This window comes from Lepidochelys olivacea (assembly GCF_965140295.1).
Source record: "Lepidochelys olivacea isolate rLepOli2 genome assembly, chromosome: 7".
Lineage (NCBI taxonomy): Eukaryota > Metazoa > Chordata > Testudines > Cheloniidae > Lepidochelys > Lepidochelys olivacea.
Genome location: NC_140417.1, coordinates 36,110,305 through 36,124,939, shown reverse-complemented (window position 1 = coordinate 36,124,939; position 14,635 = coordinate 36,110,305). Strand labels below are relative to the sequence as shown.

Here is a 14,635-nt window from a genome sequence, read left to right as displayed (position 1 = left end):
AGAGCCATTTGATTATCATCATTTCTGTTTAGCCGATGATCTGTTCTCCCAAAACTTTTATAAATATGGTTAATTCAGAATACAGGAGTATTAAAATGATTATCAACAATTAAAAGCAAACTTAGCTCATTAGGGCTATGCCCACAGTGCCCCAGGAACTCTGTTTTTCCTTCTATTGATAATTCTCCAATCTCCCCCTCTTATATTAACTGAGCTACTCCAGGAAGAAGAGATTCTGAGTAAAATCCTGGTCCCACTGAAGTAAATGGCAATCTTCTCATTGATTTAAATAAGGCCAGATTTCACCCTCTTATCTTTTGAGACCCTTCAGGTTGATTAATCTCCCAGGTACAGCCTTTCTTCAGAACCTGCATTTTACACCCTGACTTTATTTACCCTACTAAATGAAACAAAGGTCTCACTTCAAAAGCCTACAGGAATACTAGAACTAATTCTGCATGGATTTAAATCCTAGCCCATCTCATTGACATTGCCTGCAGTGAAAATAAACGCAGAAATTGGTTTGACATTTTTAATACACAAAGAATCATCTGTTTCAAGTGTTCTACAACCTGATGTTAGTAAGACAGACCAAGACTGATCTGGACATAGGATGGTTCAATACTTTCTGTGAAAATTCATGCATGCTGGTTTGAGGGACATGGTTATAAAAGCTGGGCACAGACTAATTTTCACTCAACCCTCATAGGTTATTTTCATTGCACAGACATCCACATGTTGCCAAAACTGTAAAGTTTATTCATTCATGTGCTTTTGCTCTGTCCTTCTTGGCTCCTAACTATTTGTCTTCTTATGGCAGGGATTCTTCCACTTTTTCGCTCTGTGGACCACTTCGTAAGAGACATTTTAATGGAAGACAACTCCTCCCAATGTCTCACCCCTGCATTTTTACACATAAAAATATTTCATTATTCAGATGGTAACAACAAGGAATGGTACTATGGATCACTGCTTGAAAAACACAGTTCTAAGTTCTTTCTAAAGGCCCTGTCACAGTGCTATCTAAGCACTGGCTAATAATGAAAAGATAACAGAGTAATCCCTAAAGTTGTCTATCCTCCCCCTTCCATATACCCATGTCCCTTTTATTCATTGCTCCAGAAGGGAAGCACTAATGTCATATCTGGACTACTTCTAATGAATAACTAATATCTTAACTCAATGGGAGAGAAGATCTTTTATTCTGTTCTGGATATCTCAACATCCTCCTGTCTGAAAGATGTGCAAGGATCTCTTTTTTTTTTTTTTTTTTTTTAAAAAAAGAGAAGACTTCTTTGATCTGATATGGAATCCATTTATTGCTTCTGTTAATTTCCCCAAACCTGGTGTATTCCACTTTGTAATCTCAATCTGTGTATTTTAACACCAAGAAATGAAACACTCATTCTTCAACTGATGTAATTCATATAACTTTTTCCCAGTTGAATGGACTCCCCATCCCCTTGTTAATACAATACCTATATTCACTTGTATAAACTCTTACATGTCAATTTAATCTTTCGAATTTACTACCTGTGCTGTGTTCAGTCTTCAAACACCCAACAGTTTACCTAGTTCATAGCTGCTGAACTGAAAATTTATGGCATCTTTGCCCTATAAAACTGTATTGGGAGTTAGGTTTTTTTATGTAGTACTCGGAGCTCAATTTAGAATACTTTATAAAAGTAAAATTGCAATAAATATAGCCAGTAATTAAGAAGATGGAATGATTATTGGCAAAGGCAAAGCAGAGTTCAAGGGATGGCAGTGGGACACAGCAGCAAACGGGCTCTTATTTTATTTTAACTGTGTTAATTAAGTATACTGGGTTAAGACTACTACTGTGTATCTCTAAATTGATCCCCACTTTCAGATTGTTGGACAGAACTTGCCCTTGTCCATAAATCTCTACAATGAGCCTTGGGGATGAAACACAAAATTAGTGTTTTAGTTCCATACTGGTGAAACAAGATTTCTTTTACTCTGATCAATGCTGCAGAAACAACTCTTGGACAGAATGTTATCTTTTAAATTGAAATCATCATTAGACATAAGAAAATTGATTTATTCCAGATTCTGAAACACTACTATCCTAACATGCAGCAGTGGTAGCCTCTGTGGATTCAGTCGTTGGCATCTAATCATGAAGCTGACACACTGTCCTATGCTTCTTAATCATTCCTTGGACTTGTGAACACTATCTTTTAAATGAGGGTCTTATTTCACTTTGTAACCTGTCCAATGGTGAAACACCTGTCACATTTTCATTGTTTGCAAGGAAAAAAAATACTCAGTTCCACAGAATATACAGGCCACCAGACTCTGCCTTTTTCCCAAACAATAGTTTTATGTGCTATGACTAAAGGGGTAATAAGCTATGCTTGCTTCTACCTATTGCTGTGGCCATGCAATTGTGACTGCTCTCATTAATAGCTTATTAGGCCAATTGTTAACCATTTTAAACAGACAGTTAGATACAAGGAAGGGTTTGAACCTCCCACCACTTCGAAGTTTACTGATGAGTAACTAACTAATTTAACAGTTACATTTTGGAGAAAAATATTGTATCTGAGTTCAGAAAGATTCAATTTCTTGAACTGATTGACAAGTCCAGATCCCTTTATAAACCTTGTACTATGTGTTATCATTTAGCAGCATACTTTCTCTATTTAATTCACCTAATAGCACCTTCATCTCCGAGGATTTTATATTACTGTTATTGAGATCTGCAATACATTGCCTTTGCTTCTTTACTGTGCTTTTTATATTTCCTTTTTGAAGAGAAGATGACTGTGGGCAAACTTAATATTCATGGAAGTTAGGGACTAGCAAAACTAGCTAGAAACAGGAATAGTCTGAACAGCATGTGCACCCAAGTTCTCCTACTCTCACATGAAATGTCCCTAGCCTCTGTTTGCTAGAAGCTGGGAATGGGCGACAGGGGATGGATCACTTGATGATGACCTGTTCTGTTCATTCCCTCTGGGGCACCTGGCATTGGCTACTGTCAGAAGACAAGATACTGGGCTAGATGGACATTTGGTTTGACCTAGTATGGCTGTTCTTATGTGTTCTTATATGCACCACTCTGCCAGCAAATCAACACTCATGCTGACAGTATCCCCTAGTCCTAGGTCTTTTCTTGAGTCCTGTCTATCTGTGATTGTTTTCAGATAGCACCAAACTTGTTTTCATTTCTGAACTAAGGAGAAACAGAAATACAGTGCACTAACCCACTACAGAATTCTACCAAGTCCTTTGTTTGGCTTGGAGCACTGATTTGGACAAGAAACATCTCAAAGACATCAGGGAAGTTGTGGCACAGAAATCAAACTGCTTGCAGTAAGTATTGGCACTGATTCAGAAAAGTACTTAAGCAGTGCTTAAGAGACATGATTACCTGAATTGGGACATCCCAAGTCAATGGACTATCTCATTTTCATATACTAGCACATAATATCAAATCTCAGTTAAGAGTTAAATGAATTTTCAAAAGTAGACTGTTTTAAGACCAGCAATTAAAGAGAATATTTTACTACAGGCGTACTTTTAGCGGTAGGTAGGCAGCAATGGTGATGCTAGCACTAAGGTGGACTTGACCATGAGTGTAACTAACAACAAGTGTCGTGTATCCTTGTGCCTCAGCTTTCACTCTGACTCCACTGCAAAAATCAGAACTTGGCTTAAGTCTCCCTGTCAAAAAACAAACAAACAAATTAGAGTAAACATTTGGGGAGAATAAGCGAGACACGTTAATACAGATTTTAATATAGCTTTCTTGACAGTATTACTTTTGTGCTAGAAATATGCAGGGAATATGTACAGATAATTTCAGTGACTGAATGGAGGAAATGCAATACCCATAGCTCTATTAAATAATGTATTGTCATTAGCCTCAAAACTGTCACCTTATGAAACACACAAACTTATTAAACTTCTTTTCCTTCCAAATTTTGCTAAAAGGACATTAGTCTTCTCTTTGGGATACAGAGTAATATAATTTGCTCTTTCTTTTAGCAGAGTATTTTTTCCCTGCTGTTCTAAATTGAAACTGGCTTGTAATTAAGCCAAAATAAAATGCACAGTTAAAACAAATGCACAGTTAAAACTGCACAGAGCATGATGTATTACCTAAACTCAAGTTAATGATTAAGTTTTAAGTTTTATCTAGGGGAAACTAAGTTGCTAGTTTCATGGCATGTGTCTGTTTGCTGACCCAGGTGTTTTGTGGGGTTTTCTTTTCTTCGCTCTCCTTTTTTCAGTTTGACTGGATTTTTTTAACAGAACAATGGCAATTAAGGTACATATACAAACTAGGTAGAATGACATTTAAAAGAGCTGCCTCTTCAGCAAGCAGATGCTGTAAGTCTAACAATAACTTCTTTGGCTGGCTCAATAATACAACACAAGGAAGAACTAACAAGAAGCAGGCTAACAAAGGATTGTGGGTGCAAGGTCCAGCAGACACCAGATGACAATAAAGTTGCTCAGCCTGTTAGTGCAGAAGGATTCACTAATGGCAAATTTAGAAGAGTTTGCACATTCCATATTCTGGTCAGACAAGTGCTATAATGGTGGAAACAGCTAGGGAAGCACCTGAGGAAATGCACGGCTTAAAATAGTAAGCTTCAGAAGGACAGTACTTTGGCCCTGCTCCAATGACTGCAGTGAATGGAATTTAAGAAATTGCTATCCTCGGCCCCCATTTCTCCCAGAAAACAAGCAAACAATCAGATGGGTGAACGGCTTAATAGAACTGAAAAGGGAACTTTATGCAAATTTGGGCAAGGTATCATAAGTGAAAGAGTTTGGTATCTTCCCATCAGCCAACGTGCCTCCCCAAAACCTGACTTAACTGATCATCTCTGGTGAGGAAACCATCAGGTTTGTTACAACAAGGACTTTGAAAAAACAGTGGAAAGGTCTGTGGTAGAGCAGCGTGTATGTGAGTCTGAACATTCCTCAGCGTACTCAGCTTATTTGTTGCCAGAGATTTTGGTATCCTTAAATATTAAAAAGACAAAGAAATAAAAATGCTCCTCCATAAAAAAGAAAAGAGGCATCTTCAATATACAGAAATCTTGGACTACTATGGTCTCTGTATTTGCCGTTGGACATCTCTCTAGTTATCTGCCATGAATCCATTAAAATAGGCCATTACAAGTAGGTAAATGATTTACATTTGTAATATCTCTATTTGTCTTGTAACCTGAACTAAATATACATAGGGGTTTTTTTTTTGTTTTGTTTTGTGTTTTAAACTCACCTTGGAGTGGTCTGAAGACGCCGCGGTTTTCTACCTCCACGACTAAGTCAAAATGTGAACAATCGCTGAGTGTGACCATCTCACTGGTCTCAATATTCATTAGGCCATTAATCCTCAAGGGCAGCTCCAGTATCTGACCCACACGTGCTTCAACTTGACACGGCGTGAACTCCATGCCCCTAGGTTCAGTTACATATACCTGAGACAGACAAGAAAAAACAAGGAGGTAAGACACAGCTACATAAGGAACTAGAAAGAAAGTTTAAGACTCACTAATTATGTTTTCCTCCCAAACATCCCCTCCCAAGGACACCTCACCACAGTCAGCTTCCCTCTGAGAGAAGAGGGCTAGGAACAACCGTTCAGAGCCCCACCAGTGCTGTTCCCCAAAACTGATGGGGGTGGGAGGAGGGAGAGGGTGGCGCGAAGAAGCGTCTAGAAGCGTTCCCTAATGCCAGTCTAGAGATCTTTTCACAAGTGCACTGAAACCTGCACCTATTTTTAAGCACTATATAATCCGTTGCCAATTTTATTCTGGGATCATTTTAAAACATTGGACCTCCCCCTCCCCAAGCATAAGATACTGCCACAGATTCCGACAGAGGAAGTTTCTGAGCTGAAGTTCCACTGGTATAAGGGCTTGATCCAATCCCACTGAAGTCAGAGTCTTTCAACCAGTTTCAATGGGCTTTGGATCAAGAAAGGAGATGGCAGCAGTGTATGAGGGAAATGCTGGTGGGGGTTTATATTAATTTTTTCTTTAACTATGTTAACAGACTCTGATTAAGGGAGTCTTTTTTCAATAGTGTATTTATAAGAGATTGTCATTTTACTTACTGAGATTTCTGCTATAATACCAAAAAACCCCAAACTATACCAAGCACTGAGCACCCTTGACAATCTGGAGCTTGATCCTGCAACTTTTATTTATGCAGGTAATCTTTACGTGAGACGCACCTCTGAAATCAAAAGGGTTATGTGTGTAAATAAGAGAGGGAGCATCAGATCCTAGGAGTCTAGATGATCTGAAATGATTAATAGAACGTTTAAAGACATTATCTGAAGTGTTTATGAGCAGGCCCTTGAATGGTATTTGTTTGTTACTCCGATTTGTTACCCTCTCGCTAATGTTAACGAAATCATCACAGACTGATTGTAACACTTCATAACCATTGCTGTGATCAAAGCTTTTCATTTGCAGCATCTTTAACTTTTTAAACCATCTGCCAAAAGCTTCAGGGCAAATTTAGACCATATGGTATGGTGTTAAAACTGCAATCCTCATGGAACATAAATGACTATTCTTATAACTTGCTTATCAAGGTCAGCAGATAAAGCTCCTACCCCAAACACTTCAATTTATTCCAAACAGAACACACAACGTTTAACACGTTAGCAGAGACATTTAGTACCTTCACATGATGCTCAGTTTGCTCAGTGTACTGCTCTAAAAGCTTGCATGATAAGAAGCATTTTTTTGAGTTATTACCGTCTATAAACTTTTAATTGTATTTGGAAATACAGTTTTAATTAAAAACATCATTTCTGAACTTCCTGCAGGCAACTGTCATATTGCTAAAAGTGACATCTTTGGGACACAGATAATATGGGCGCAGTGTCACAGAAAGATTGTAAAGTAGGTCCCATCTTGCTTTAACACTGGTTTAACAGCCAGAAGAACATCACTTTTTACACATTTAAACACTATGTTTAATGTCCATTTAAACTACATTTTGTAGAATTGATGTAGTTAACTTAAAATACATTAAAAGCAAGCTGCTGCACCCTGCAAAGCCGGTGCAAATACAATTTTACCCAGCAAGTTTTGTTTCTAAAGATTTTTCCCAACACAGTCATATCAAACAAAAGTCTGGCTGCTTAAATAGCTCTCTTTTCATTACAGGACAGTATTGGAGAGTCTGACAAGCACATACTCTCTCACACTCTTGCCCGAAGGAGCTCTGAAGCAAACAAAGGTACAATGTAGAACCTGCAGGATTTTAGCTATGCTGGATACAGGAGGTCATAAAAGCGGTTAGGCATTTTGGGTCACCAGTGTCTGCAATTTTAATCTTATCAGTTCACTTCACATCAGCTGCTAAATTATATCCATGCACCTGTTATGCAGGTGCACTCTTCCAAGTCTACAAATGCTCTTCCGAACTCAACTGCCACCTTTTCTTGGAGATGGACAGCAATTTTCTTTTCTTCTTCTTCTTCTTTTTTTTTAAAAGAAGACTCTCAGTTGGATGTAAGGGTGAAAGGTTCACTTGCCAGACTGGGTCTCTCATTGCTTGGCATAAATAAGCATATTCCAGGTGAGGAGTTCTCTATTTATGACCATATTGTACACAAATATACAGGCTCCAGGTCTCAAAATAGTCAAATAATTCACACACAAACTTGCAGCTCTCAACCACCATCTCTTACTTCTACTGTTGGAGTTCAGGAGCAAGCTTTTACCCCTCAATTCAGGTTCTCTCTACAATGCTTAGCTTTTTAAAGCTATACTTCTACTCTGCCTTTTTCGAAAGCCTGCATTCAGGCCATGCTCATGCTTCAGAGGCTGAATTTCACTGAGGCTGATACAGACAAGAGTATGCCCATTTTGGCCCCAATCCAGCTTAAAAAGTTAAGCACATACTTACGTGCCATGCTAGACTGGGGCCGCCTGTATTCCTAAGAGCACCAAGAATGCCACACAACAGTCGAATACAATGAAAAATAACACCGTTTTTGAAGAAGGCAGAATGCAGTTACCCAGGTTAGAATCTGACCAGAACAACTGGGGCTACTGACTTCTCTTTTGTAAAATAAAATAAATAAAATAATATGGTTTATCCATTCAATTTATTTTTTACCAGTTTATTATTCAGGATTACTTAAAGACAGTGGCCAGTTCTCCATTAAGGAACAGGGCACCATGTAAGTTCCCCCAAATGAAAACTTCCAAAGCTGCAAAAATGCTAGGAAAAAGTATTTAAATTCATGGAGCTCCACCATAAGCATTAAGTAGGGAATTTTCTGCTCCCCCACTTCTTGTCAAGAGATTTTCTTGTAGGTAGATTGCGATGCTTGTTCCTAGATTTTTTTCCCACACTAGGTCACTACCCCAAGCAATGATTATTCTGGAAAAGCAGTAAGAATGGGTGTGGGTTTGCAGAGAGGTGACCAATGCTTCCAAATGCCTCCTGACTGAGGTATATTTTTTTGTCCCCTGTATCCGTGTGAAGCAATAACCCACAGAAGTAATCATGGTGTCTTTTCTAAACACAGTTTTAGCTTGTTTTGGGATCTGGAGCTCAACTGGGTCTGTCATGTGGGATTTTGTAAAATTCTGGCTTTCTATCCTTGCTGAGAAATGCCCATTCACCTGGATGGTATCTTTTATCATTTAACACAAGGGGAAAACAAACTAACTGTTTCTGGCAGAGGCTCTGCGGGAAAATAAACAGGTGTTTTTACTTAGGGTTATCAGGCCAATTGCTTGGCCTGCAGCTAGTAAGTGTGTGTTATTTTTTCAACATAAAGAATTCAACTGGGAAAAGCCTTTCCTGGGAGAGGAGGTAAAAGGACAGGCTAAATTTCATCGCTGGGACAGACATTAAAATAGTAATTAAAGAGATAGTCTGAGAGGAGCCACCAGTAGCGTGAGCTCTGACTCAACTTGCCTGCCACAGGGCATGGACGTAGAATTCTATGGGACATGTGACCAGGGATTGTGGTTTTAGAGACACTTTGCTCCTTGACTGACCGCTCTCCCTGCCTTCTCTACAGCCACTAAAGCCAACTTTCAAAAGTGACCAGAGAAAATACTGTTTACCTTCATTTCTCCATAGTGCAGTGGGTTCTGAACATCATTTGCCTGTATAACACTGACACCAATATCACTTCCAGTTGTCATGACTCCTTTGACTGTTACTGTAGCAACAGCCTGGTTAGAATAGGACCAACTGAAATTTCCACTTCCACCGTGAGCCTAAAACATGAAGGAAAAAATATTTAATTTGTATTAATATGGTGCCCTGTTCTCTTGGTTATCATCTACCCAAACTTCGGACATACTGCATAAAATGCTAGACACACTGAGTAGAGTTAAGAATGCTAGCACTGAAATACAATGAAACTGAGGCCCCAACACTTTAAATTAGCAGATTCCTGCCCTTCTTTCATTTTAATTTCAGATTTCTTCACACATGTACATTTTGCTCATCACTGCTGCTAATCTAAATGCCTATCTCTACCACTGCTGCAGAATTCTAATGCTCAAAGATCCCTGTGATTAATAGCACTTGCCGTCAGCATATCATTTCACAAGTCAGCACAACAGAGGCCCAGCATGTGTGATTGCTGTATTTTTCAAAACTCCGATTAACTTTCTGTTGCTGAAAGCCAAAGACAGTCAAGTGAACGATTTTAGGTCTCAGCGCAGCTAACCTACTGTACTATGGCAACTGGATTCTACCAACAGGAATTATTAAGAAGTCTAAAAAGCAAAAGAAGAGTGCAGAGAAAAGGAAACAAAAACTGATTTTTTGCTGCCATCACATCTTTATTTTTAGCCTGAAGGGTATGTTAGCAGATGTTTCTGTATCTGTACATCCAGCATACATACTGCTCCAGGAATTTATCCATCAGCAGTAAGTGATAGGTAGCAACATAGATTGCCCACACTTACCTTGGGCAATACAGAGGCCCGTACACTGTGTAGGTTACATCCTCAGCCAGGCTCTCTAAGGATTCAATCATTGCCAAACCTAGATATTCATGTCAAAAGGCACCATTCCCAAGAATCAGAGCTTTACACTTCATGAAGGATTTTAAGATAAATTGCCAGGATTTTAACTTTAGTTTCGTTTAGCGGAGCAAGTGGGAACAACTAATTATTCAGTCTTATGGTCTGTGCCACAAGAGAGATGAATGACTTTGCCCATTAAGTAGTATGGTAACTCTGTAGCTTATTGGAATCAAAGCAGAATACTATCTGCTGAAGTTCCACATTCACACTGAGTCAAGAACCACCGAGTTTGCCCCATCAGAAGTAACAATGTCATTCTCGATCTGTAACATTCTTATATAAAGAAAACCACTGCTATAGAATTCATAGTTTTTAAACTGCACTATGACAAGATATAAAAATAATTCTGTGGCAACATTGTGTTGCACAGCAAAAGATACCGAGAATAATTTGCATTTTTTTAAAAGACATCTTTTTCTCTATCACCCAGGTGCCGCTCTCCACATACTATGGTCAACCTGTGAGACAATGCTCCATAATGAGAGATGCAAAAAGAATAATGTCATATTGCAAGAAGCTTCAAATTATGTGGGGGTTAACTTCTGTAGCATAATAAACATTTTCTATAAACAGTTTCACGATTCAACGGATGAAAACCAAGTAAAATGAAAAACAAGGTTCGTGTGGGCAGTAATCATAGGTCTAAAAGGAGGAACAGCTGAGACACATGCAAGTAGACTCTTCCCAAAGGAATCAAAGAGGAGGCGATTTAATATGGTAGTTCCTTTTCTCTCGTGAGCTTCTGCACGGCCTATTAACGGAAAATCATCAGAAAAAAATGAAACTACTGGCCAAATAGGCAACAGTTGGAGTGGAACTTGGGGAAACAGGCCCAGTCTAGAAGGGTGAAAGCTCAGATTCCTTAGGATAATGCAGAATTATTTACTCAAAATGCTTTGGAGACATCAGGTATATCTGGATAAACAGAATTTCAGTTAAAATAGTCAGAAGACTGACTGTAAAAATGTTACCTTCTTATGTGTATGCAGAGTGACATCTTCTTACTAGGCAGCGAAAAAAAAGTGTTGCTACTTTTTACTCTAGTTACTACTGGACAGCTCAGGGAGAACACACTGGATTCTATCCTGACTTGCACATCATCCACAGACTTGTTAACTGGGCCCTACCTGCACAATTTGTATTACTGATGATGCACAAACCAGAAAAAACACAACTTGACTTTCAGATTCCTAGCTTCGTAGGGCTGACACTTGGCTTTCCTAAACTAAGTAAAGTAACATGATATTTAAACTCTCTTTTACATGTATTCAGAGCCAGTTTAGAAATCAAGAAATCAGTGACATAAAATAAACATGGAACCCCCATGATGCTATTTGGGCAGAAACACTTTTCAGAGATTAAACAAACTTTGGGATTAGTCCAAAGCCCACCAAAATCTCTGGGAGTTTATTCCTTGACTTAAAAGGGCTTGATCCGAAACGCACTGAGCAAGAGGTAGAGACTGATCTGAAAACAAGAATGGCAATAATAAACTGTCTACCGTAATTAATAACCAGTTGTAACTGAGCACTGACTGCTGTTGTGATAATTAAGCCTACAAATTTGCCCTAATTGTGAGGGCAGCCATGAGAAGTGAAAATTCATGAAGTGTCACAATAGCCTATTACAACAAGCATTGATAGGAAAAGCAAGATGGAAAGACTGATTTAGTAAAAAGAAAAAAGGCCTGTTGTTATAATACAAGGATTGTGTTAAGATTGTGACTGGTAAACATGAGGAGCAGAGGACCAGAAATCAATGAATCAAAATACGTGTGTCTGAAATTAGGTCTAACTGATGGACAAAATAATGAGGAGATGGGCTATTCCGCCCATCACTTCCTTTTGGGGTTCTTAAAGAAAGACTTTGGGAGAAAAATTGGTTCCTGGAGTGAGCTTCACTATCCTGGCTGCCACCCTCACCATCTCCTGAGACCCAGGACCTTCTTCATCCTAATCCTTAGAGATGACTACCTGGGATGTCACACTTTGTCTCCTCCCACCTGAAATGTGTCCTTTTCCTTCACTACCTTATTTCCTCTTTTTCCCATCTCTCGCCTTTTTCCTGTGGTCTAATAAGAGTCTGGCTTAGCCAGGAAGATTGCATATTTTGCAACACTGCTGTACACCTGTGACCAGAAAGAGACAGCTCAAAGCAATGTCCTAAACAGTCTAATGCTAGTGTCATAAATATAAAGGGAAGGGTAAACCCCTTTGAAACCCCTCCTGGTCAGGGGAAAGCTCCTCTCACCTGTAAAGGGTTAAGAAGCTAAAGGTAACCTCGCTGGCACCTGACCAAAATGACCAATGAGGAGACAAGATACTTTCAAAAGCTGGGAGGAGGGAGAGAAACAAAGGGTCTGTGTGTGTCTATATTCTGTCTTGGCCGGGGATAGACCAGGAATGGAGTCTTAGAACTTTTAGTAAGTAATCTAGCTAGTAATCTAGTAAGTAATCTAGGTACGTGTTAGATTATGATTTCTTTAAATGGCTGAGAAAAGAACTGTGCTGAATAGAATAACTATTTCTGTCTGTGTATCTTTTTTGTAACTTAAGGTTTTGCCTAGAGGGATTCTCTATGTTTTGAATCTAATTACCCTGTAAGGTATCTACCATCCTGATTTTACAGGGGGGATTTCTTTATTTCTATCTACTTCTATTTTTATTAAAAGTCTTCTTGTAAGAAAACTGAATGCTTTTTTAATTGTTCTCAGATCCAAGGGTTTGGGTCTGTGGTCACCTATGTAAATTGGTGAGGCTTTTTATGTGGATTCCGTCCCGGCCATGGAACAATGGACCAGTTCTTTGTTCTCTCGCAGATACTTGAGGGGTCGTGGGATTTGCTAATCTGGTTTACCTTTGTTTTATAGACCTGTAGAAAGCATATGACCACGTTCCACGAGATGTCCTGTGGGAAGTGCTGTGGGAGTATGAGGTGTCAGTGCCGCTTTTGAATGCTATCTGGTCCCTCTATTCTCGGAGTGAGAGCTGCGTTCATATTCTTGGCATCATGTTGAGTTTGTGCTAAGTGGGCGTTGGACTCCACCAAGAATGCATCTTGTCACCACCGCTGTTTGTGATTTTCATGGACAGGACATCAAGGCACAGCTGAGCTATGGAGTGCATCCGGTAGAGGGACTCGGAGGTGGCATCTCTGCTGTTTGTAACTGATGTTGGCCTTCTTGCTTCTTCAGACTGTGATCTCCGACACTCACTCAAATGTTTTGCTGCTTAGTGTGAAGCGGTTAGGATGAGAATCAGCCCCTCCAAATCAGAGCTTATGATCCTCTCCCAGAAGAAAGTGAACTGCCCTCTCCAGGTGAGGGGGGAGCAGCTGCCCCAGTGAATAAGTTCAAGTATCTAGGGGTCTCGTTCATGAGTGATGACAAACGGGAGCGTGAAATCAACAAGCAGATTGGTGCGGCAGCAATGCGGGCACTGTACTGATCCATGATGGTGAAGTGGGAGCCGAGTTCTCGCCCAAGCTCTCTGTTTACAGGTCATTCTAGGTCCCCATCCTCACCTATGGTCATGAACTTTGGGTAATGGCCAAAAGGATGAGATCGCGGATACAAGTGGTGGAAATGAGGTTTCTCCACACGGTAGCTGGGCTTACTCTCCGAGATAGGGTGAGGAGCTCGGCTATATGGGAGCGCCTCGGAGTACAGCCACTACTCCTCTGGATCAAGCGGAACCAGTTGAGATTGTTTGGGCACCTGATAAGGATGCCCACTTGGGGCTTCCATTGGAACTTTACCGGGCACGTCCCACTGGGCGTAGGCCTCGAGGTCGACCCAGGACACGCTGGAGGGATTATATCTCCTGGCTGGCCTGGGAATGCTGGAGAATCCCCCAGGAGGCGCTGGAACCTGTTGTGGAAAAGGAGGTCTGGTCCTTCCTACTCTCCATGCCTCTCACCAAGAAAAGCGGAAGAAAGGAAGAAAGAAAGGAAGAAGACGACTTTCTCCAGCTAAGGGGAAAGGCAACAGGGGCTATGTTTAAAATGAAAGCCTTATTCAATATTTTACATTTCAAATGCTTTCACCTTCCCCCCTCCTCCTTTTCTGTATTTTCTATAAAATGTTAACAAGGATTTGTCATGGCCTGTTTGCCATGGTACCAAGCAGGCTGAGGTCTCTGTACACCAACCCCCAAACTTTGTTTACCATTGGACAGTCAGGATCATTGTAACCCCTGTGACTCTCTGGGCCCCTTTATTCCATCTAAATTAATACAATGCTGCTGTAAATGTAGATTAGGTAAAACTTGTCAGTAGACCCACTTTATAATTTAAGGAAATCAAAACAGAACATCTAAAGATTTATTTTTTATGAAAATCACTGTAACCAGTTGGACATTTAATATCGCGCTAACCACCATGATGGCATAAAAAAAAAAAGATTAAAAGAAGAAACAAAGGACCATTTTGAAAGAGCATGCGCCAAATGTTCAACTCTCCAACGGGGACAACCAACTTGAGTTACAGTGTTGTAACAGAAATGTGCAACAATGCAGGGTGTTTTTATGTGGTTATGTATAGGGTAACTGAGTATGAGCTGAATTCTGGTCTCT

At 39.9% G+C, this 14,635-nt stretch overlaps 1 protein-coding gene across 1 annotated transcript in view; it reads right to left on the bottom strand.

Moving 5' to 3' along the window:
• The window catches only part of NUP210 (nucleoporin 210), a 117,599-nt gene that overhangs the window by 57,968 nt on the left and 44,996 nt on the right, over nucleotides 1-14,635 (bottom strand). The window contains exons 12-14 of the mRNA XM_084633722.1: nucleotides 9,090-9,245; nucleotides 5,267-5,465; nucleotides 3,548-3,693 (exon numbers count right to left, since the gene is read on the bottom strand). Of these exons, the coding sequence (XP_084489848.1) occupies nucleotides 3,548-3,693; nucleotides 5,267-5,465; nucleotides 9,090-9,245 (501 nt within the window). The remainder of the gene's footprint in view (nucleotides 1-3,547; nucleotides 3,694-5,266; nucleotides 5,466-9,089; nucleotides 9,246-14,635) is intronic.